This window comes from Petromyzon marinus, chromosome 5, assembly GCF_048934315.1.
Source record: "Petromyzon marinus isolate PM22_M1 ecotype Great Lakes invasive population chromosome 5, UKy_Petmar_22M1.pri1.0, whole genome shotgun sequence".
Taxonomy (NCBI): Eukaryota; Metazoa; Chordata; class Hyperoartia; order Petromyzontiformes; family Petromyzontidae; genus Petromyzon; species Petromyzon marinus.
Window position 1 is genome coordinate 2,841,807 of NC_133671.1, and position 23,983 is coordinate 2,865,789.

The following is a 23,983-nucleotide window of genomic DNA, read 5'->3' on the forward strand; positions in this document are numbered from 1 at the left end:
TTTGGAGATATTTTTGGTGACCCCTGCTATGTATGGCAAGGTGATGGTTTTGATTGGGTCCTCAGATGGTTCTTTGCCAACGGTTGGGGTGATAGCTTTACGGATTGTGTAGTCTGAATATCCATTCACCTTGAGAGCTTGGTGTACGTGTTTTAGTTCACTGGCTAGGTGATGATGGTGGAAAATACATTGAGCTCTATGGTGTAGAGTTTTGATGAGGGAATTATTCTGGGCAGGATGGTGGTGGGAGTCAAGTTTTAGATATGCATCCATATAGGTGGCTTTCCTGTAGACAGAGTGTCCCATTGTCTCAATTATCTAGTTCAAATCAAAGCAATCTTATTCTCTGAGATTATGGCTAAGCCGGCCCTGAACAAGATCCGTTTAGCATTGGGAGAAGATACAGCAGCAGATGTCAATGTAAAGGTGATCGGTATTACCTTAGTGTCGCGGCATCTCTTCAGGAATGTGAGTGACTCGATCAGATGAGCCTTCTTGTCGCGAAGTTTGCTAAAATATATATATTTGTGTGGAAACTATCCCTGTAGAGGCGGTTAAATCTTAAATTAAAGCTTTCGTGACTGCAGGAATTCATATTATTTTCTTCCTGATGGCGAACGCTTGTGTTGCGATGGAACTGCCACATTTATCATGGACAAAACCACATTACAATAACAAAATTCGGGACCTACTTAATGATGGTAGCTATACAAAAAAGAAAAGAGATCCCACCAACAGTCTTATTCCGAAAACCAACAATATCATCACCGATTCGACATCTTTAATCAAACCAACCAAGCAGTTTTCCTTTTAAACCCTCTGCAGCTAGACCACCCAAATTGTATGGCTTACTAAAAAACATAAAGAAGGTACACCCCTTCGTCCTATTGTCTCCACTATTGACTCACCCACCTACAAATTGACTTGATTTCTGTCTGAGACCTTACAACCATTCACTGGTATGACCACCTCAGCTGTACTTAGCTCACTGGGTATCGTTAATTAAGGACATCTCACTATCTCCAGGTGATTTTCTTGTTAGATTTGATTTAGTCTCTTTGTTTACCAAAGTTTCTGTGCCTGACACCATTGCAATCATTGAAGACTTGGTGCAACAAGGACCGAATGCTGATGTACCGGCCCTGGTGAGACACTGCCTCACCAACACTTACTTCACCTGGAATGGAAATTTCTACAAACAAGTTTAAGGTACCCCAATGAGTTATTCCTTACCTCCAGTTGTAGCCAATTATTTCATGTAAAAAAATTTGAGACAGATGCCATCCAGGCATCCACTCTACGTCTGTCCTTGTGGAAGAGGTATGTAGATGACACGTTCGTCATGTGGCCACATGGCTGACCAGTTCTGAACCAATTCCTCAACCACATCAATTCCGTACACCCAGCCATCAAATTCACCATGGAGGTAGAAAAGGATGGCAAGCTACCATTCTTGGATTTTTAATCGAAAGGAGACCAGATGGCTCAATGGGACACTGTCTACAGGAAAGCCATCCATACCGATGCATATTTAAAACCCGACTCCCACCACCATCCTGCCCAGAAGAATTCCCTCATCAAAACTCTACACCATAGAGCTCGATGTATTTCCGACCATCATCACCTAGCCAGTGAACTGAAACACGTACACCAAGCTCTCAAGGCAGATCTGAAACACGGTAGGACCAATACCTCGGCCGTGGCTGATCAGTTTTAATGCGGTGGGCTCACACGAAATTGAATTCTCTAAGACGAAAATACTTTGCAAACCCACTGGCTATCAACAAAGATTCGTTCATGAAGCCATCCACATATTCAGACACAACTTCAATCGAGAAGATGGGTATGAGCTGAGCAATGATTGGAAGGACGTTATCAACCAGTTTAAGTCATAACTGGCTGTGATGTTCCCATCCTACCACTTTCCAATGTTAGTTATTGTCGGCTCTCTGATTTTACATGAAAAGGTGAAGTTTCCCACACTAACACAGCCACCTCGCTCGTCGAGCTCAATGTTGCTGCTCTGCGATCTCCCATTGACATGCTAATCCTTCACAGTAACATAGCCACCTCCACGCCCTCGTGGAGGCCGCCCTCCGAGCTTACATTAACATGCTAATTTCTCGCATTAACATTACTAGCCCTGCCCACTTCGTTTATGACCCTTGGGCTACACCCATTTTAAGCCTTTAAAACAGCCTGCCTCAGCAGCTGTCCCCCTCTTTTTTCTTCCAGATGACGAACGCTTGTGTTTTTATCGAAACGTTACAGTTTTTTGTTATTTTCTTTGAACCTATCTACGTGATTTTACCGAAAGACCCAAAGAATATGAATCATGCAGTCACGAAAGCTTTAAGTCAAGATTTATTTACAAGTGCTGTTTGAAAGAGCGGCCAATTTCATTAAGCATTGGAACGTCACTGACACTTTGTAATCAGAATACTTATTTAGACTTCACAATTCAAATGAGCTCTCAAGCTAATGTTCACAGATGTCCAGTAGGGGCGGGTCAGCAGGTTGCAACAACAATACAAAAAACAATAGGAGTGCCCCCATCACCTCTTTATGGGCGAAAATAGTCTGGGCGACTCACATTGAGGTACACAGTGTCTCCTCCGTCATTGGTAATGTTATAGCCACTAGCTGTGTGATGGTGATGAGACACTGTTACAAGCAAGTTGAGTACGTCCTTAGCCAGGTGCAGAAAGTCCTCTCACCATAGCAGTCTTCTTTTATAAGCCTTTAAAACAGTCTGCCTCAGCAGCTGTCCCCCTCTTTTTTCTTCCAGATGACGAACGCTTGTGTTTTTATCGAAACATTATAGTTTTTTTGTTATTTTATTTGATGGGTGGGGGATGCAGAAAGCAACAATTTGTGTAGGTGTCATAGTTAAATGTTAAAGTCCTTCAACCAATCCAAGACGACATTAGACGCTCAATGGATTGCAGCAATACTGCCAGGATGTGCGTGGAAGGCACACTCCTCGGTGATGTGTTTCTTGGTTTGGGCTTTACCACAATCGTAGTTTGGCGATTCATTCATTTTTCATTTCTGGAACAACGTATACGACGCACATCTCCCATGCTGCGTTCGAGCGCGGTTCAGAGTGGGCCACAGTCTTCGTGAGAGACAGAATTCCTTTACTTCCATGACCGGGTCTTCAATTATGTTTTTGTTTGCCACATTCATAGCCGCCAACCATTCACACCATCAAGTGCCAGTGTCGTCATATTCGGCTGCCAAAGCGGAGGCGTGTATCCAGAAAAGCTTCCTGGATTTAAGCCTAGGGCAAGGGGGTTCCTTTATGACTTGTTGGAGCAGCAGAGCAAAGTTTTCCATGATCTTGTTGTACTCCCGGATTGTCGCAGCATCACTTCAGATATTGATTGGCTGAAGCAATGGTCGCCTGCACACTAAAGCACAGTACTCCTCTATAGAGTTGCCCTGGGCCTGCGTTGATATCTTCAATGTGTGAGCGTCGCTTGGCCGTGTTGTACCCACGAGTTTCTGGATAACGTTCACTCGTGCTTTTGTTTTAATTTAGGCTGCTTTAAGGTGGTGCCGGTAGTTGAGCATCTGGTCTCGGGCAACTTATAAGCACCGATGGTGGTGGTCGTGCATTTGTGGTGTTCCGCAGAAGTCATTAAATGTTATTGTGACTTGCCTATTATTCAGGTGGAAGACAGAGACGATGCTCTTGGAAGTGTTTAGCTTTAGGCACCAATTCGTGAAGTATGCTTCTAAGGTCTCGAGATATTTTTGAGAACTTTTCCAGTGCCCTCTATGATCCGGGCTTGGGTTGCCAGTACGATGTTGATTGCCGGAATGTCGCTGATGTAGAGATTGAACAGTACTAGGACAAGAACATATCCCTGTGGCAGTCCATTTTCCAATCTTCATTGGCTGCTGGCAGCTCCAAGGTGGATGGTGAACTTTTGGTCACTCAGAATTTCAGTGATGAGTTTGATAGTCGGACGGCAAGGCACGACTGTCATAAGTTTCAGCAGGAGACCCTTCTGTGTTATGCTAGCATATGCTGAGGAGAGGTCGATGAATGCTGTTCCTATTTTGAGTTGGCATTCAAAACCGGCCTCAATGTGACTTGTTAAAGCTAGTACCTGGTTGCAGAAATTTCAGCTGGGTCAGAACCCGGATTGTTACTTAGGGACTATGTTGTCAAGCATAGGATTCAGCCTTTGGAGTAGGAGCTGCTCCATTAGCTTGTAGCAGATGCTGAGGAGGGAAATTGGGCATTAGTTGTTGGCCTCCGATGCGTCCTAAATCTCTAACAGTAATTGTGCACTATGGTACACCCTATAACCACTGAACCGTACCAGATGAGGGTCTTTAAATTTCCGCCAACCGAGAGTGGTTCATTTAGGCGTGGGAATAACAAAGAATGCTGACATTGCCTCATCTCCCTGCACCGTCGGCAGCACCTTCAAAGATTCCTCCTGCAACCCGCCCAAGGCCTTGTATGTGACCTCAAACCTGTGCTTGAAGATCTCCCAATTGCCACCGGTTGCAATGACCTTCTCGATGGAACCCAGGCGACGTGGTTGTTTCTGTCCCAGCTCCCGTCACTCTTGAACCGCAGTGGCCAGCTGTCGCTGAGTGGATGAGTCTTATTCAGGACCTGTCTCAGGTCGCAGCTGGTCGGCAGGCGCTTCCGCCTGTGTTTGGCAGCTGCAACAAGCGCTGCATAGTCATGGTTTTCTTGACTGACCGGGAAGGTAGTGAGGTCTACTGCTGTCTCTCGCTTTCCGGTGGCAGCAAAGGCTGCTGCTATTCTGCTGGCTGCTCTCTCGCTCTCCTCCAGCGGTTGTGGAAGCTGCCATTGCGTCGCTTGCTGGACGAAGTTCGACGGCAATCGCTGCAGCCATGCGGCGAGTGCTTCCATCAGCCTGTCCAGATTATCCCCAAGTCGGGATGCATTCTCTTCTCCCAAGCTGCCTAATGCGGGAGCATCAGTCGTTGGCCAGGACGGTGGTGGATGCTCCAACAATAGCGATGCTTGATCGACAATGGATGACCAATTTGGCTCGTGGTCTCTGAGCGTGGCACCTTTGCCCCAGCTGCCACTATCACATCTCATCCCTCCGCACTTTCTCTTGATAAAACTCTTCTCCCGATCGGGCGTGGGTGCCTCTGTGTGGATACATAATGTTATCCCACTGTAGCCACCAGATGTGGAAGAGTGCAGCACACATAAGTAGAGTTGCTTCAAGGTCAGCTTTATACACACTGACTTTGGATTGTGTAAGATTTTCGATTTCTCATGTGACACCGTTGTCTTTGCTCTATGTATTTGCTTCATTGTATATTTAATTTGACTTAATTTTATTTCGTAATTTTGGTAAGCCAGATCGCCCTTGCAAATGAGACTATGCTGGTCTCTTGAGTTCTCACCTGGTTAAACAAATGAAACTTGATTTGCACAAAACATTAATCAAACATCGGGCAACTGTTTTGTTATCACTTGATTAATTTGGTTGTTGTTTAATTTTCTATTTCAGATATGCAAAACAGTAGTTAGTGGCATCAGTAACCTGGAACAGAATCTTCAGGAGATCTCAAGTGAGAGGACCCCACTTCACCAAATCCTACCTTGCATGAACTCGTCCACTTGTAAAAAATGGGCTCAGTCTACTTTTACAAACGAGGTTACAGTTGCATGAAATACATTTCTTCACTAGTGGCGCAAAAGTGGGGAAGGCACTTTAACAACACTTTGCGGACAGTGGCGTAAAAGCGGTGGATTAAATAATAGAGCACAGCCGGAATGTGGCCCACAGTGGCATAGTTACTATGGGCTGCACGTGGACTAATGGAGCCTATTACACGTGTATACACGTGTAGCTCTACCTACAACTGTAGCCACGACGCTAAAGAGTGCTCACACGCAAAAAACAGCTGTACACGCGATAATGTACATGTGGTTGTTTGGTTTTTAATACTCTTTTGACTTACAGTGATAACACTTGTGCCTTTAGGTCTGATTTATGATTCTTTGTTCTCCCCCTGTTCTGCATTACGCTCCTCTGGATTCTCCAATTTTCTTCCATAGCTCAAGGAAACATACAATGTAACTCGTATTTGTCAAACATTTACACGATTGGGATCACACACAGCCGTAACACAGCGACTTAACAAAATATTCCCCGACCGCAAAAACTTGGCAGGACTCAGTGAGGCTTTCCTGGGTGAACTACCTTAAATAAATGTATTAAATTCGAGTGTTTGTGGTCGGCAGACCTGAAAGAAGATTCCTTTCTCCAGTTTTTGTGTTTTGATTAGCACAACAATGTATGTTTTTTAAGTATGTATAGTAAAAAAAATATGATATTGTTCTGCTTTCTCACCCAGAGTGCCTCATTGAGTGTCAAGGCAATTGTTCAGGAGCATCCTGCCAAGTTTTCCCAGTCGGGGTCAATATCACTGCTGTGTGTTATTCTAATCGTATAATTTGCAAATACGTTTTCAGCATTTAGATATTTGGCCAATTCCAGTTACATTGTATTGGTTTTCTTGGCCTATTAGAAGAATCCAAACAAGCCAGAGGAAATCCATTCAGAACAAGTGGAGAATATACAGACTCCACAGAGAAAGATACCCTCGTCAGGATTTAAACACACGCCCTCCTTGTTGTCACCTGACATATATGAATGTAGAGTGTGCATCTTCCTCGTGTGCGTGCATTGTACGTTTCGCGAGTTCTGCTGCTTCCGCTGTGTTTGCTGGTGTCGCAGTGACGTCGAAGGTGGACGAGTTCACAGAGGTGGACTACACCCTCGTGAGCCCCCCCGACATCACGGCAATCACCATGGACATGAACTGCAAGGTTACCCCATTCTCTTGCTGATATTCTCCCCGATGGCGCTCGTGATTATGTTTGTGGCAATCGCTGCCAGGTTTGCACTCCACGTCGGGAAGCGTCCGCAGAAAGGATGGCGCAGTGACGACGCTCGAGCCTCACGGAAAGAAGGGTCCTGGGTTCAATCCCCGACTCTGGTGCCTTTCTGTGTGGAATTTGTTTGTTCTCCCCCTGTTCACACACACACTGTAACTGATATTGGCCAATCATCCCAAACCTGAAAAATCACCCACTACTCTGAAAACATGGCACGACCCTCCAGAAAAGAGTATTTACACTTAGTGAGGGTTTCATGGTTAAACAAGCGTAGTCATAACAATAATGATCAAAGCGATTGTGTTTTCTCGTTTCCCACAGGGAGAGTTCTACAGCCTGGCACACAGAGCGGAGTTCCCAAAGCCACCGCCCCCTATGGACCTCGGGGCCTCAGCAGACCGCATGCTGTACTTTGGCCTATCTCAATACCTGTTCAACAGTGCCGGCTTCGCATACCACACCTCTGATGCCCTCAAATGCGTCGTCAATGATCAGATGGTAAGGAAATCCATATGTGGACGAAATTACTGCTTCCTTCTCATATATACCTCTCCCTCCACCTCCACATACAAAATAAAAACAACTTTTTGTATGCATCACATTGGCCACGCAGCCTTCTGGAAGTGATTTTTTGTAAGCAGCATTGGAACGTAATGGCGATATAAAAAAAACACATTTGTCGTAATCATTATTTATTTTCCCACGATTCGCAACCCCAGTCAGAAAGTCTTGCGGAGTGCGTCAAAATCAGTTCTCATGATGTCGAAGCAGTCGGAAGACGAATGCTGAATGAGCAGCTGGACACTAAACTTCACAGTATGTTGCCGTATAGCAGCACCCAGCCTGATGAATATTGGCTCCGTGTTCCAAAGGCAGATTTCACTCGTGCCGGGGACTTGGTCGGACTTTAGACTGTTTCATGAGGACCCATATGTTATGCTGCCACTGGTGTACTGGCAATACGTCTATTGGTTGAATGCAAGCCAACTCTGGACCGGTTTCAACATTCAGTGTTTCATCAGCAGAGGCGTGCAAGCTTGCACCAATGCTGGTGAACTGCCAGCCGTTTATAAGCAAGGACCCTGTCTTTTAGTTATGGGTCATAGTAAGGACGTGTGGCCGATGGGATGTGTAAAATATATTTTTAAAATGTTGTGTGGAGAGACAGATATGTTAAGGAGGCGAATTGTCTTCTCGTTTATTTTGTTACATTTTAAAGTTTACTTCTGATTTCTAAGTTTAAAACTACATTTTTTAGAACTGCTTCTTGTGTTCTAGATTTGAAGCTTTTGTGACTGCAAGGATCCATACTCTTTGGTTCTATTCGGTAAAGTCACGTAGGTAAAAAATAAAACAACAAAAAAACACGACGTTGCAGCCACAACGCAAGCGGCCTTCATCAGGTGAAGGGACCAGACTGTCTCGAAGACTGCGCTGGAGTGAAAAAAAATGCCGCTTGTGTTGTGGCCGAAACGTCGTGTTCTTTGTTGTTTTATTTTTTACCTACGTGACTTTACCGAATAGAACCAAAGAGTATGCTTTTTGTGTCTAGTTTGTTGTCCTTCCCCCACACCTCCGATTAGCACGGGCTGGCTACATACGGCGGTGCAAAATAAGTTCAACATACATTTACAGAACTTGAGGTTCACTCCAAGTAAATGGCATCAGCTTATGGTAGAGATGTTGCCCATAAAGTGCATGCTGTGACGCTGCATGGACACGTGTGTGTGTGTGTGTTTCTGTTGTAGCTGCCGAAAGATGCTCCTCTCCACCTTAACATCTCTAGCCTGGCTATAATGATGCCCAAGGTATGATTCAATTCCTTATGCCTGTCCTGGTGGGATGTTTTTGGCATATATCTTCGTCTATTTACATACGAGTGCAAATTTCCATTTTCACGTTCCTTTAAATGAACCATATTGTGCAGATTCCCTGCAAACACGCGACTTAACAACTTTCCATGAGAATCAATATTGTCGACAGCAATGGACAGTGCCCCGCACGATTGTTTACGATGTGTGACAAAGGTGTGTGTTATTACTCGGGCTGATGATTACAGCTGGGACAGTCGGCCGATTTAAATCGAATAGACTCGAGTCGTAATAAGCTCCACTCGATTACTTGGGACTGGCTGCCTCCCGAAGGCGCATCCCCCCCTCCTCCCACGTGACCCACGCCCGGCAGGACAGGGCCAATTAAGCCCGAGACTTCAGCGAACACTCCCCATCACCTATCCCGGAGTTGAGACATTTTTGTCAATTTAATGGAATGTGATATAACACGACGAATCGGACCAATGATTGGCAATCGATTACCTAAATAATCGAATAGCAGCCCGGCTCTACTGATAATTATGCAATGTAATATATGTCCAGTCTGTTCTCCTCTAACGCGGTAGTTGTGTTCCTGAAGAACACCGCGTTACTAAAAGAACGCATTATGATAAATAATATATAACACGGTAACGCACAGTCTGCAATAACACGTTAGTTACGTATATGCAGGCTGGGCAAAGACTGAGGCATGTGGGTAGCATCTAGAAGCTTCCAGCAGCATTCCACCTTGTGTGATGCGACGCCGAAAAAAGCCACACAACACGTAGGCTTTCACGACCAATATCATCCATAATAGAGGGTTTTTTTGGGTTAGATCGCGTAAATATATAAATGTGTCGTTAAAACCTGCCACCACCCGACACAGCCAACTAATAGGGGTTGTCACGTAAACAGAACGTGCCAATTCGTCACTAGTACAGCACACCGGTGTGTTGGAGAGCCAAGCCACAACATTTGCAATCTGAGTACGACGTTTCGCCAGTAATTACAACTAGCTTCATCAGGCGACAGCGAGATTTGTGGAGAAGTCTTACTCTTTCGTTCCTTATTCCTACTCGTGCGACGTAGTTCTATTCACTCAATCGTGTTATATCCAATTCGAGTCATGAAAGCACGCGTTATAGGAGAACAGACTGTACATTTATTTCGATTTAAAGCTTTCGTGACTGCAATGATTCATCTTCTTTGGTTCTTTCGGTAAAGTCACGTAGAATGAGAATAAAATAATAAATTGATAAAATAAAATAACACAATAATAACACAATATTATTATAATAACACAATATTATTATTGTGTTATTTTATTTTATCAAGTTATTATTTTATTCTCATTCTACGTGACTTTACCGAAAGAACCAAAGAAGATGTACATGTATTGTTATAACTATGCTTATTTACCCAGTCTCACTGAGTCTCGTTACTCTCTCTCAGGAAGGTCTTGCCAAGTGTTTGCTGTTGGTGACGATAATTGCTACGTAAATTCCAGCTGAGTAATGTTCCAAGTAACTTTTTGAAAATTCGGAGCATGAGATATACGTAGATAAGGGCTCTAATTATCAAGGGAAGAGAAGCTATACCGTGCTGTATTGGTGTAACGTGACGATATGTTTCTAGTTACGGAAGATGTTTCCCGATCTCCCCGTGGAGCTGTTGATTGCATCCCGCGAGCCCCCGTCTCTCTTCATGGCTGCGGGGAACCTCTCCCTGTGTGTCGACGCAGCAGTGGACGTTGTGGCCGTGTGGCCCAACAGCTCACAGGCATTCCTCTTCTCCCTCGATGTTGTAAGCATTGGAAACTGTCGCGAAGATTATTTCGTTTTCAAACAGTTGCTGAGCACAGGCCCAACAGCTCAAAAAACGTCAAATGGCCAGAAAGTAACACAATTGTTGAATTTAGACTGAAAACTTTCGTGACTGCAGGAATTAATTTTGCTTTTATTATTTTAAATTTGTTTTTTTCTATCTACATGACTTTACCGAAAGAACCAAGAATATAACTCTTTAAGTTATGAATACAATAGGATTCATATTCTTGGTTCTTTTGGTAAAGTCACGTAGAAGGGAAACAATAAAATAATAAAAATATAAAACAATAAAATTCTCACGACGTTTCGACTGCAACACAAGCAATCATCATCAGGTGTGGAAACCACAACAATAAAAAAAACTACAAGAAAATGTTCTTGTTGTGGTTTTCACACCTGGTGATGATTGCTTGTGTTTGCAGTCGAAACGTCGTGAGAATTGTATTGCTTTATATTTTTCTTGTTTTATTGTTTCCCTTCTACGTGACTTTACCGAAAGAACCAAGAATATGAATCCCTGCAGTCACGAAAACTTTAAATAAAAAAAACACAATAGGAGTCAATGCGTTTCATGAATTAAGAGTTTGGAAAATAAAATTACGGGAATGGAATTCCAATGTGGATTGGTGCGAGCGAAGCGGGAAGAGAAGTGTTGTGATCTGCAGTGTGGCGAATGGGTGAGTACATGAAAGGGCGAGTGTGTGTGTGAGTGGGTGAGACGGTGAATGACTGCCCTAGGAGCTCACGATCACAAATCACTCTTTCATCTCATCAACAAAATTATTTGAAGCACCACACCTTTTAATGCATTTCAGGGAAAGAGTGGTGATCTGATCTCCAACTCCAAGAACATGTCTGCAGGTTTTCTGAGCATTTCTCTGATGGCTTAGGGAAGGGAAAACCCTACAGTACAGATTGAGTAAGGATTGCTTGACTCTGCTGGGGCTGCTGTAGCTCAAATATTGGAGTAAATATCCACCCCTGCGAGGAGTTGGCTAATGTGCCATCTGTTGAGGAAGTAAGAAGAGCAGAAAAAGTGCCAGGTAGAAATTACCTCCAAAGCGAATTATTGAGGGTGTAAATTTTGTGGAAGCTCCCCGAGGTGACGTAATTACATTCCCCTGGGACACAGGGCAGCTTCAACAGGAATGGAAGGATCGGAATGATGCTCTGGTGACCCCCTCTTTAGTAATGAGGATCGTACAGATTGCAACAACTACAGGGGCTTCTCCCTCATTGTGCTGGGAAAGCTCCTGGCAAGGATTATTTAACATTGCCTTGCCAGGCACACTGAGGAGAGGCTTGCGAAGCATAAATGTGGTTTAAGGTCAGGGTGGTCCTGCACGGATGCCATGTTCTCTGTCTGTCTGCTACAGCACAGGTTTAGGGAATTCCAACAGGACCTACATCTCTGCTTTATTGATCTGGTCAAGGCCCATTATACCATCAATAGACCAGGGCTCTGGGTTGTTCTTCCTTTTTTCAGAGTCCCAGACTCTCTGCTCACAATCATTAAGAACCTAAGGACATTCGTGATGGTGGGTATGCCTGGATAAAGCTACGTTGCCAGGATTCAGATTCATTCCCAATTCACCTTGGCGTGTGACAGAGATGTCGTCTGGCCCCAACACTATTCAACATCATCTTTGACTACGTAGTTCGAGAAGCTTTCCATGGCTGTACCAGAGAAATTTCCATTTGGTACAGATGCAATGGAAGGCTGATCAATGCCCGGGTGCAGTCGAGGGATGGCTCCATATTGGTCAGCCATGTTAGGTATGCTGATGATCTGGTGATTGCTACTCAGAAAAGGAGATGGAGGTGCTGCTGCTGAACCTGGAGTGTGCCACTTAGAGGCGGGGCCTTACTGTTAGGCCCACCAAAACTAAGCACCAGCTTGGGTATTTTGTGCCATCAAACACTCCACCCCTTCAAATCACCATTGGTGATGAGGAAGTTGTGGATAGAGTGCAGAGTTTTCCAAACCTGGGCAGTGTGCTTATGACCAGCTCTGGTTTGACAATAGAGATCTTGCTCTAAATAATTCGGGTAGCATTATATTTTCATCACTTGTGTAACGCTGTCAAGCAGCTACCTGGTCTGTCGCTTCACACAAAGCTTCAGGTCTTCTGGGCCACAGTCATGCCCTCCCTTCTATATACTTGTGAAACGTGAACTCCTCCAATGGAACATCTGCACCTGTTGGAAAAATGCATGCAGACCTGCCTATTATCCATCCTGGGTTTAACCAGGCTGGATTGTGTGAGCTCACAAATCCTTTAAAGATGTGGACACTTTCTCATCATGTAGCCCGCATGCCCAGCCACCGCATGCCAAAGCAGCTTCTGTTTGGCCAGATAGAGGGGGATAAATTGGCGCAGCATGGGCTATACAAGAGACGGACTGATACAGTACAGAAGGATGTGAAGCTGAGTGGATTGGCCAATGACTAGTACCAGTGGTGTCAAGATCAGCCTCTATGGAGGAGGCTGATGAAAGACGCTACTGAGCAGTTGGCGGCAATTGCCCTCCAACAACAACAGAGGGCACAGGTGGTGCATCTGCCAGTTATCTCAGTAAGTCAACCCATGGCACCTGGGTCTGTCCCGTGACTTCTTGTCAACAAGCTTTCGACACTTCACGTGGCTTCGGATTGCACCTGGCCTGGCACAATCGCCATGGTGACATCATCGCCACTTAGTGGAAAATGGCGGCTGTTGCTGTGTTGTTGTGACCTCCAGTAGACAAAACAGCTAATTTTAAATTTCGATTTAAAGCTTTCGTGACTGCAAGGATTCATCTTCTTTGGTTATTTCGGTAAAGTCACGTAGGATGAGAATAAAATTATAAATTAATAAAATAAAATAACAAAATAAAATTCTCACGACGTTTCGGCCACAACACAAGTGGCCTTCATCAGGTGAAGGGACGAGGCTGTCTGGAGGATAGCGCTGGTCTGGAGGATAGCGCTGGTCTGGAGGATAGCGCTCTCCTCCAGACAGTCTCGTCCCTTCACCTGATGAAGGCCACTTGTGTTGTGGCCGAAACGTCGTGAGAATTTTATTGTGTTATTTTATTTTATTAATTTATTATTTTATTCTCATTCTACGTGACTTTATCGAAAGAACTAAAGAAGAAGAAAACAGCTAATATGATGGTATAACTATCAAAGTGTGAGGTGACTGACCGCGAGTGACTGGAGTGAATAAGTGAGTGTTGGATCATCAATCATCCCTGGCTGCTTTACTCTGAATCCTTGGGTTCATGCCCCTCCCCATCCCTTGTGATACGCGTGGTGCTCGCTTGCCGCCACTCTCTGTGTGGGTCATGTACATGGGTTGCCATGTCTTTGCAGAATGTTTCTCTTACCACCAAACTCACAATCGATGCTGACAAGCTGCATGGCATCCTTGCGCTGGACAGGTAAATTGCAAGAACTGCATTGCGACACCATTGTCACACAAAACACACGTTGATGCACATCTAACATTTGAAATGTATTATTGTTGTACATGTGTTAATGAAAGCTCAGGATCTAAAATAATCCCAAGTTTAGTTTAACATGTAGGCTTTCACGACCAATATTATCCATAACAAAGGCTTTTTTGGGTTAGATCGCGTAAATATAAATCGTCTGATGAAGCTGTTTGTAATCACCAGCGAAACGTCGTACTCAAATTGTAAATGTTGTGGATTTACTCTCCAACACACCAGTATGCTGAACAAGTAACTAATTGGAACGTTTTGTTTATGTGACAAACCTTACTAATTGACTGTGTCGGGTGGTGTCGGGTTTAACGACACATTTTAATTTACACAATCTTACCCAAAAAACCTCGATTATGAATCCCAAGGTTGCGTACCCGTTTTGCCAACATATTATTAGATTCACATCCACAATGAGCAGCATATGGGTGGCAGAATAATTGTGTCCCCACATGATAAAACCCCATAATCATGACAGAAAAATAGTGTGGGCTGGAAAACCATTAGTTTAAAACAACACAGAACAACGTGTCAACAGCGCTCAGCCCATGAGCTTTACTCAAGAGCCATCGGCAGGTCCAGGGCCACGATGCATTTCTACAAAAACCCGCTGAAGTTTGTTTTTGTCGGTGTAATAACCATAACATGCGTGCTGTCTACTTCAGCGGACGGAAAAGATCATGTGACGTCATTCACAAGAGTTAGGCCATTGTGTGCCCGTATCACGGTCCAATTTTCCTACATTTGAACAATTATCCTGCTCAGCACCATAATTAGAATGAAAAAAAATTGTATTTTATTTATTTATGCACGAACATATAGCTAATTTTTATATAAATGTGGACAATGCATTACTGCATTCCAGACATTTGGAAAAGTGATATTTCTGTACTTTTAACTTGTATATGATTATGTGTACACAGCTTTAAAATCAGTGAACTCAAGTCTGCAGTGGGTTCTGTACCGGTAAGTGTTTTTTTATTGTATCCTGGAAATCGTGCGACCAAATTCCTGACACAGCAACATTCAAATGTTAGAGATGCAAATGAGCCCATCTCGGTGAAAATAAGAATCCTAACCGGGAGGCCATTATGGGAATTACAATTATGCTCATTGCAGGATTTCAACTGAAAGCACTAGATTATTGGCCCCGTGACAAACAAGTGATTAAGGACGTTACATTCAAGGGAAGATTTAACAACACAGAGAGGCGTAGTTAAACTGCAGGGAGGCACGCCTCCCATCATGCCGTGCATGCGTTGAGGCGTAAAATGATGACTCGGAGGCAGATCTTCGTGTAGGGGCTTGCGCCAGTTGTTTTATTAAAGACCTCTCTTCGCACACGACTCTGTGTACTGCACACTCACTGCCTACACTCCACACCCCAGGGGAAGGGTACTGGGGATTCCCTAGCACACCCGCAGGCTACCCTAGCCTGGTGCCAATTTCCCCCTACCCTGGGTCCCGACTTTCACCCTTCACGTTCCCGGATTCTCCAGACGACCCTGAACCCGTGACGGATTCCAGCTTAAATACCCCAGGGGGGCATGACGTCACCAACCCGCCCCCTGTGCATGGCGTCACCATCCGTGACGTCATCGTACCAGAGGGCGAGCGTGACATGACGTCACTAACTCCTACTCTACACATGCATGCCATCTGACTACCACGCTGCATGTTAAATGCTCTCAGGCTCAGTTCATTTACTCGAGCCACTGTCTTGATTTCAAAGACTCATTAGTGGCTCAGCCATAAATTGCCTCAGGCTCAGCTCATGGAAAAACCTGAACATGGCTGGGACCGTGCTCCGAGTCGGCTCAAGTTGAGCACAGCTTCGAGCCGGCTGATCACTTGAGCCAGAGTCAAGCCTGAGCCGATCCGCGACTAAGAATATAGGCCTCAAAGTGTTCACGCATTCAGCTAGTGACTTAACAAGGCTGAGCGCATTGTACTTCCAACATGGTCATGTGACATGTATGCAAGGCACGATGGGAGTCATTCCTTCCTGCTGATTGTGAGCACACCTTTGTGTTGTTATATTTACTTGTTTATATCCTGCACACATTCTCCGGTTGTGAAAGCTGGCAGGTTAGGAAGTTATAGACAAAGTGGACACGTGAAACGAATGAAAACCAGTAGGGTACCGAAAAATGTGAGTGCCTTTGAAATACAGGGAAAGAGACCGAGGGGCCATCTAGGAACATGATGGAGTGAGATGATACGGATGTGGGAAATGGATGTGAGGATTTGAGAGTGGTGGAGAAATACGAGAGAGATTGGAAGACGGGTGAAGGTGGAGGAACTGTCTGTAACCTCGGTACAGATAAATAATATATATCCGAGTGATTTTCTTAAATTGAATACATGATACAACGAAGTATTCATCATCTTCTTTATCCAAGTACGCTGCTAAAGATGGACCTCTTTGTGTGTTTTTCACTGCAGGTGATGGCATTTCAGTTGGGCATGAAGTTCATTTCTGAAAAGATCGTCATACCAAAAGTGAACGGTAATTCATAAAGTGTAAAGTTAATCATTGTCCACCTGCACTTTGTGTCTGCACATTTGTGAAAGCGAGGGAAGCATTCCCAAAGAGAAGTTAACGTTCTTATTCATAAATGTGGCAACACCATTACTCAAGCAACATCTACACCTTTATGATGAACACGACTTTACAACCAGAACTTAACAGGAAATCTACACTGCCTGGGCCCAAGAGAAAAGAGGTTGTGAACTTATTTCACATCTTATCTAGCCAACCGTTATAATCGGAGGTGCGGACGAAGGACAGCAAACTAAACAATAAAAGCAGTGATAAAGAAATTCGTTTTCAATTTGGGTGTAAAAGTGCATAGCACCAGTGGCTCCCTAAATATCGAAAAGAAGACCGTTCCAGACGGCCGCAAAGTGCATCTGAATGTGCACGATGCAGTGACCATCTTTGTTCAATGGTTAGCCAAAAGTCGCTTCGAAGATGACCGGAGTTTGCATTATGGTCACCTTCTTCTTTGATATGGCCTTTGTAGAGCAACCATGAGAAATTAAATTGTAAGTGATGTAGCCATTCACTTGATTTATCTGTGAATTGATTAAGTTGCATGTACACCCCCCCCCCCCCCCCACCTTCATATTTATTTATGTATGGGGCAGTGCAAATTTCTGCGGTCTATGGTGTCGGCATTCATAGCCACACAGGAGAGTCTCTGATTTTCCACTTGTGCATTAGGTGTCCACTGCATAGTCCATGGTTTGTGCCGATCTGGTTAAGTGCTGCCTATTATTCTTGTGGAACATGGAAGCCGGGAAGGTTATTTAGAAGCAATAATTATTTTAAAATGTACGTCTCAATAATAATCACGAGACAGCGTACATTACGAGTGATGCGAGCTCCAGTGCAACATGGAAAGGTTGACTCAACATATTTATTTATGGCCATTGGGATTTAGTCTTAAGCGGACCGCATGTGCACCAATGTAGACATCTAACTCTAAGAAACTGGCATGTAGATTGGCAGGAATTAAACGTCTCAGGATTGGCTGCCGAAACGTCTGGAGATAAAACTACCGTGGCCATAGAAGTGTGTTCTCGGTGAAATCTTTCCTGACCAAAATGTGTTTCGATATTGAGGGGTGACAACTACATGTAACTACAGCCACAACACCGTATCCGTACAAGGCTTACATTGATGATGAGGAATAATAGGTGAGGTTCAAAACTGTGTTATGGGCACACAGTCCAGACCTTCCCAAAAACCCTGACTGTTGAAGCAGATATTTAAGCCTGCTGAGGATAACATCGCAGCCATTTCCCTGCATATAATGCCTGACACCCGAGAATGAGGAGGCTTACGACAGACTTCACTTTGAGATGCGAACATATTCAGTGCTGCAAAGGTTGCACTATGATCATGCGTTTCTGAGAAAATGAAAACTGCCTTATCAGCCACAATCACAAATCACTATTTCATACCATTTTAAAAATAACTTGCAGCACTAATTGTATTACCATCCTTTATGGAAAGGATGGCGATCCGCTCTGCAACCTACAGGATCTGGTCTGCAGGTTTGCTGTGTATTCTGATATCTTGGGGAGGGTGGAACCACTCAGCTCAAACGAATGTCATGACCCTGCTAGGGCCATGGAACCTGAAAAGATAGGCACCGCTTGTGAGTAGCTCGCTGATGTGCCATCTGCTGAGTGTGAATGATGAGCGATCCAGAGCCCGACACGGGTAAAGCGGCACGCAGGGTTTTACATCCTAAGCGAACCGCTTAGGGGGGGTGGCAGTTGTGTGTATACTGCCTGACATGACATTATTACAGCTGCCTGGACCACAGGATGGGTTCCATAGGAATGGAAATATGCCCTAGTTGACCATGATGATTGCCTCTTTTTTAATCATGTGGACCACACTTCTTATATCCAGGTGGTTATGATTGGCAGTCATCTGGCAGAAGAATGCATTGGTCAGATCGACAAAATTAGAACCACTTTGTGAGGAAGTCATTGGTTTTTATAGTACTGATAGACGTAGCCCAGCAATATGATTGTGGAATTTCCACCTCTGGCTCAGGGATGTCGACAGGAGGAGCATCAATTCATCAATACTAATTTGAACAGGAATCACTTGACGTTTATTTATTTTATTTAACACTTGAGGTCAATATGATTGAAATAATTGTGCAACGTTGGTCCGAGCGTTTCTCATTCGTTGCTAACAAAAGTTCAGTGGCACCTCTGACTGGCAGTGCCGCACTACCCAACTACCTCTGCGTTCACTGCGTTGCTCCGGCCGGCTTTACCAGTGTTGACCACAGCGGTGATCCCCTTTGTGGACCTTGCAGGGAGACTGCAGAAGGGCATCCCCCTGCCCATGATGAAGAATGTGAGGCTCGTGAATGCGCAGCTGCTCAACAAGGAGGTAAGGTCAGATTTCCCGGGAGAATTTGAAAATAATGATAAATTATTCGTTGGGATCGAGCAATTCCTACTCTCTGAACAACGATCGTAGGAGCTGCCACGGTGTAATGGTTGCCATGTTGGACTTGCAATCCAGAAGTCGCCAGTTTTATCCCATCTCCCATGTCGCAGCAGTTGAAACTATTACACAATTCATAACATTCACGAATATAATCATCATTAGTAACGTAAATATACGTTTGCCAGTATTAATATGGTAATAATATAGGAAGTGTTAAGATGTTCAAAGACCGTATAGAAAAACCTATTACAAAGATTAACCACACAGCCTCGTGGTAAAACATGCCAACAAATATGCTTCGATTATATATGCATTGTCCTTGAAACTGATTGGACTACAATCAGTTAAAACTGACAAAAATGGTCCCGTAGATCAAACTGCTCAACCCCAGCTAATAATCACCATTCTGGCGAATTGCCCGATGACGCTGGATGTATTTACCAGCGAAACGTCGTACTCAAACTGTAAATGTGGATTAACTCTTCAACACACCGGTGGGCTGAAGTAGTGAATTATTTGTCTTTTGTCAACGTGACACTTTTTTTGCTGATTGGCCGTGTCGGGTGGTGGAGGGTTACGACACATTTATAAATAAACGCGATCTAACCCAAAAACCTTTATTATGAATATTGGTCGCGAAAGCCTACGTGTTAAACCCAGCTAATAATGCTTTGGCGTTTCCATCGTCAGTTGGCGTTCGTTGCTCTATCGCACCGGTGAGACAAAGTCATCAAGGAGGTTGTCTCTGGTGTAGGACAATGCATACATCATCAAAGCATGTTTGTTTGGATGCTTTGCCACAAGTATGTGTGGTTAATGCAGACTTAATGCCTTGTAATAGGTGTGTAGGTGAGCAAGAGGGCTGTGTGATTGAGTGGAGAGATTGTGTGCGAGTGTTTATTTCAAATACTGTATGTGGCTGTCAGGAGGTGATATCATAGGCTATATTGGGGGTTTTGCACTGTGGTTCTTCATGTGTGGTAAGTGTATCATTTGACATTTTATTACTGTACTTTAAAATTATGCAGTCATTTGCATTTCTACTGTTTAAAAATATTCTTCAAAGTTGAGTGGAAACATTTCTAAACATTTAACGCGGGAGTCAATGGGAAAACGAAGATCATTTAACGAGTGTTCACTACCAGGCCATTTTCGTGGAACGTATCTTGCTCATTAAACGAGACACACCTGTATTAGTATTCAATAACTTAATACAGTAACTGTACTGTCGAAAGCTGTCCAATAGGTAAATATAACTTCGTCTAGACACAGACCGACTGAAGTGAACGCAGTGAAGTTGCCACGATGACCACGTGGCTTGAGTGACTTCGTGGTGGCCATGATGCATGGGGGTTGTCTTCCTGGCAGGTGATTGGCTGCTGCGGTGGGAGCGTTTACGCTTATGTGACTGAACGTTGCATTCTCGCGAGGAGAATTATTTTATTTTGTCTAACGTCACGTCGGATCTGACTACAATCGCAGCCTTATGACTTATGCTAAAGTTTACGACCATTTGGGCACTGGGATACGAGGGTTACTGTCGGTTTCTCCAAAGCAAAACGTTTCCTTGTCACTCGCTGTGGCCTCCAAGAAAAACTCTTCTTCCTGAGGGGCTGAGCTCTGTGTACAGAAGAGGCCCTGTACCGTGCATGGATTGAATAGCTCGATGTGAAACAAGCACAACGCAACAACAATGATACCCACAGCTGCGACACTTCTGTTAGACAATAAAAAGTTGGGAAACATCGTGCAAATACACCAGACCACACGGGTTGAGAAGGCCTCAACTCGAACCCTTTCACAGTACGCATCCAGGCACCGCCGAGTCTGTGGTGACAGCCACTTCTTCCGAAGCTGCTCTGTTGTCCAAATCTCCGGTTTTCTCGCTGGGCTTTTAGGGAGCTTCACGCAACAATCATCTTTGTTGAACGACCTTTTTCCAGCCACAGTCGGCCGCAACTATTTGGTGTTTGTACACTTGGTGTCTGCGGCATTTATAGCACAAGGCAATGGTCGTGAAGGAAGAGGTTGTGTTTGATAGACAAGTCTGCAGTATGTTTACACGAGGGTGGGATGTGGCAATGTGTAATCCCAATTGAGTAATCGGCAGTGAAATATTACGAATTTGGCAAATGTGGACCGCGGAGCCAATGCACACAATGGCCTACTCATTTCGAAAGACGTCACGATATCTTATAGTCCACTGTGGGTGAAGCGGACGGCACAGAGTATTTTATGGTGAATGCTCACCGTGTTAATAACCTGGACAGCCGGTGTGATTCGAACTACAAACTTCTGCGACATGCGCTGAATGTCACCGCCTCAATCCACTGCAACTGCATCAATGGATTTAGGCGTTGTGCGAGGTGCGCCCAAAGTACAACCACATTCAGAAGCCCAAAGCTCGGTGGGTGGTGTGTGAAATACTATTTATGTGCATATCCTATTAGTGGATTTTTTTGCAGTGAAACTTGACACGCCTAATGGCCTTGCTGTGAAAATGCAGAGCGTTTAAGGAGGTTGGCCGTTCAGACACGTCACTCCGCCGGCGTTAGCCTGCTCACATGGAGCAGTGTGAGGATCGAAAGGGCATGAGCCGTCAAATTCCAAGTGAAAGGGGTGGTCAGTTGAGGTTGTGATGGGTTCACGCAGTGGATTGGTAAGTTATGTTGGATCGGTTGAGTATGGTCGAGAAGGGCACGCAAAAAAATAAAAAGCCTGGTTCACTGTCCCTTGAGGCGCCTTCCAGACACCCGCTATGAATGCATGTTCTGTCTTACTGACTGAATAAAGATAGCCCTTCTTGAAGTGAAGCTTGTGCTCGACTCCTTTACATCTGTAACGTAATGACTTCTGAGACACAATCTGTAGAGGGCTTCTTTATTATTTCTCATCGGCATACAGCTACGACTTAAGGACAGTCACAGGTTACTTAGCGCTGACTGACTATGTAGTTGGCTGACTATACAACGACGATGCCTAATTATATAGCTGGCTGACTATATAGCGACAATGACGATGCCTAATTATATAGCTGGCTGACTATACAGCGACAACTACGATGCCTAATTATATAGCTGGCTGACTATACAGCGACAATGACGATGCCTAATTATATAGCTGGCTGACTATACAGCGACAATGACAATGCCTAATTATATAGCTGGCTGACTATACAGTGACAACGACAATGCCTAATTATATAGCTGGCTGACTATACAGTGACAATGACGATGCCTAATTATATAGCTGGCTGACTATACAGCGACAACGACGATGCCTAATTATATAGCTGGCTGATGATAGCGACAATGACGATGCCTAATTATATAGCTGGCTGACTATACAGCGACAATGACGATGCCTATTTATATAGCTGGCTGACTATACAGTGACAACGACAATGCCTAATTATATAGCTGGCTGACTATACAGCGACAATGGCGATGCCTTTATATAGCTGGCTGACTATACAGTGACAATGACGATGCCTAATTATATAGCTGGTTGACTACAGCGACGACGGAGAGACTGCGGCGACCACCAGGACCCCAAACCCCTCGGTGCCCAGAACCCCGTTCCTCTCTGCCTTTTATCCTCCCAGCATGGCCATGCCCCACCCTTGGCCACGCCCCTCTTCTCTCACCCTCCCGTGGGTTCTGCGAGCTTCCGGATAGATCCCCTCTTTGACCCTTAGCCAAGTTTTCCCCCCTTGTGGTCGCTCGCAAGCACACTCTCTTCTGTAGTTTGTGTGCTGTTCTCCCACCCGTAATTAGTCCTTACGCGCGCCAGTCGGCGCACTGTCTCTACACACGTGTGAAGATAAATATTGACCACCATCAATAAGCTTCGCATTGGGATTTGTTCCACTATGATAATGACTATCTTCTTTTGACAGAAATTTATTGTCGTGGGCATGGATCTGAAGTACGAACCATAGGTGGGAGGTCCGGGGGCCACCGGAGCTGCCCACGTCGCCTTGGAATGGGATCGGCCACCGTGGTGTCACCGATGCTTCATGGCCTCACATGGCAGCGTGTGGGGTCATTCTGCTTGGGAACGTTTTATTTGGTAATCATGAGGGGGACTATCATGAATTGATTAGCAGAATATAACACTAATTAATAAATGATGTGAGGGTTCGGCCAGGTATTGAACCCTCCACCACCCGATGTAATTACAAATCGTAATGTTGATTGTGGAAATATAAATACTGTAGGCTAATTACACTCTTTTTAAAGGAATGATTCTATGTGATTATAAAATACAACAAGCATAACTTGGTTCATGATTTTTTTGTTACTTTCCATTCATTGTCTGGTATAATGGTTCAGCATATGTAAGCATGTTGTGACCGATGCTGCCTGTTTGGAAATATGGGTGTGGTGTGTTGCTTTTGCAAAATAAACCAATATTAACCAGGGACCCCGGCTCATGCGATGACCACAGTGTGTGACAGGATGATCACTCACCTGGCCTATAATCTAGCACTGCTGTAGAGGCATTGAGGGCTGGTGGGTTGCACATATGTTGTGACGCTGAATTTCCATTGATGTTTGATGTTGATGAGGTGCGATACCCTGGTTCGCCATAAGATGGCAGTACAGGAAGTGGGGACTAATCGCTATCTGTTTCCATCTGTACGGGGATGGAGCGTTGCCTCCTCACGTGCGTGGGTCTTCTCCGGGTGTTCCGGTTTCCTACCACTTGTGTAATAAACACTCATAATTAATTGGCTGAAAGCATCTTAAAATAAACACCCAATGGAGCGGCAGGACTCTCCTGAAAAAGAGTCCTGTGACTCAGTGTGGTTGTCCTGGATATACAAGTAAAAAAACTTTCCTGCTCCTGCCCGTTACGTGCCAGTGTAATATCCATAGGAGACCATGTCTATTCATATAAAAGGATTGAGGTCTTGTATGGAGGGTCGCTCAAAGCTCTTCGGGTGAACCGAGGGGATGAAGTC

At 44.6% G+C, this 23,983-nt stretch overlaps 1 protein-coding gene across 1 annotated transcript in view; it reads left to right on the top strand.

Moving 5' to 3' along the window:
• Positions 1 to 23,440, top strand: part of LOC116938939 (bactericidal permeability-increasing protein-like) — a 38,650-nt gene extending 15,210 nt beyond the window's left edge. Inside the window, exons 6-15 of the mRNA XM_032946691.2 lie at positions 5,517 to 5,577; positions 6,750 to 6,841; positions 7,232 to 7,408; positions 8,659 to 8,718; positions 10,360 to 10,527; positions 13,906 to 13,973; positions 14,960 to 15,002; positions 16,482 to 16,545; positions 18,881 to 18,957; positions 22,916 to 23,440. Of these exons, the coding sequence (XP_032802582.2) occupies positions 5,517 to 5,577; positions 6,750 to 6,841; positions 7,232 to 7,408; positions 8,659 to 8,718; positions 10,360 to 10,527; positions 13,906 to 13,973; positions 14,960 to 15,002; positions 16,482 to 16,545; positions 18,881 to 18,957; positions 22,916 to 22,957 (852 nt within the window). The 3' untranslated portion in view covers positions 22,958 to 23,440. The remainder of the gene's footprint in view (positions 1 to 5,516; positions 5,578 to 6,749; positions 6,842 to 7,231; positions 7,409 to 8,658; positions 8,719 to 10,359; positions 10,528 to 13,905; positions 13,974 to 14,959; positions 15,003 to 16,481; positions 16,546 to 18,880; positions 18,958 to 22,915) is intronic.
• Positions 23,441 to 23,983: the final 543 nt, after the last annotated feature.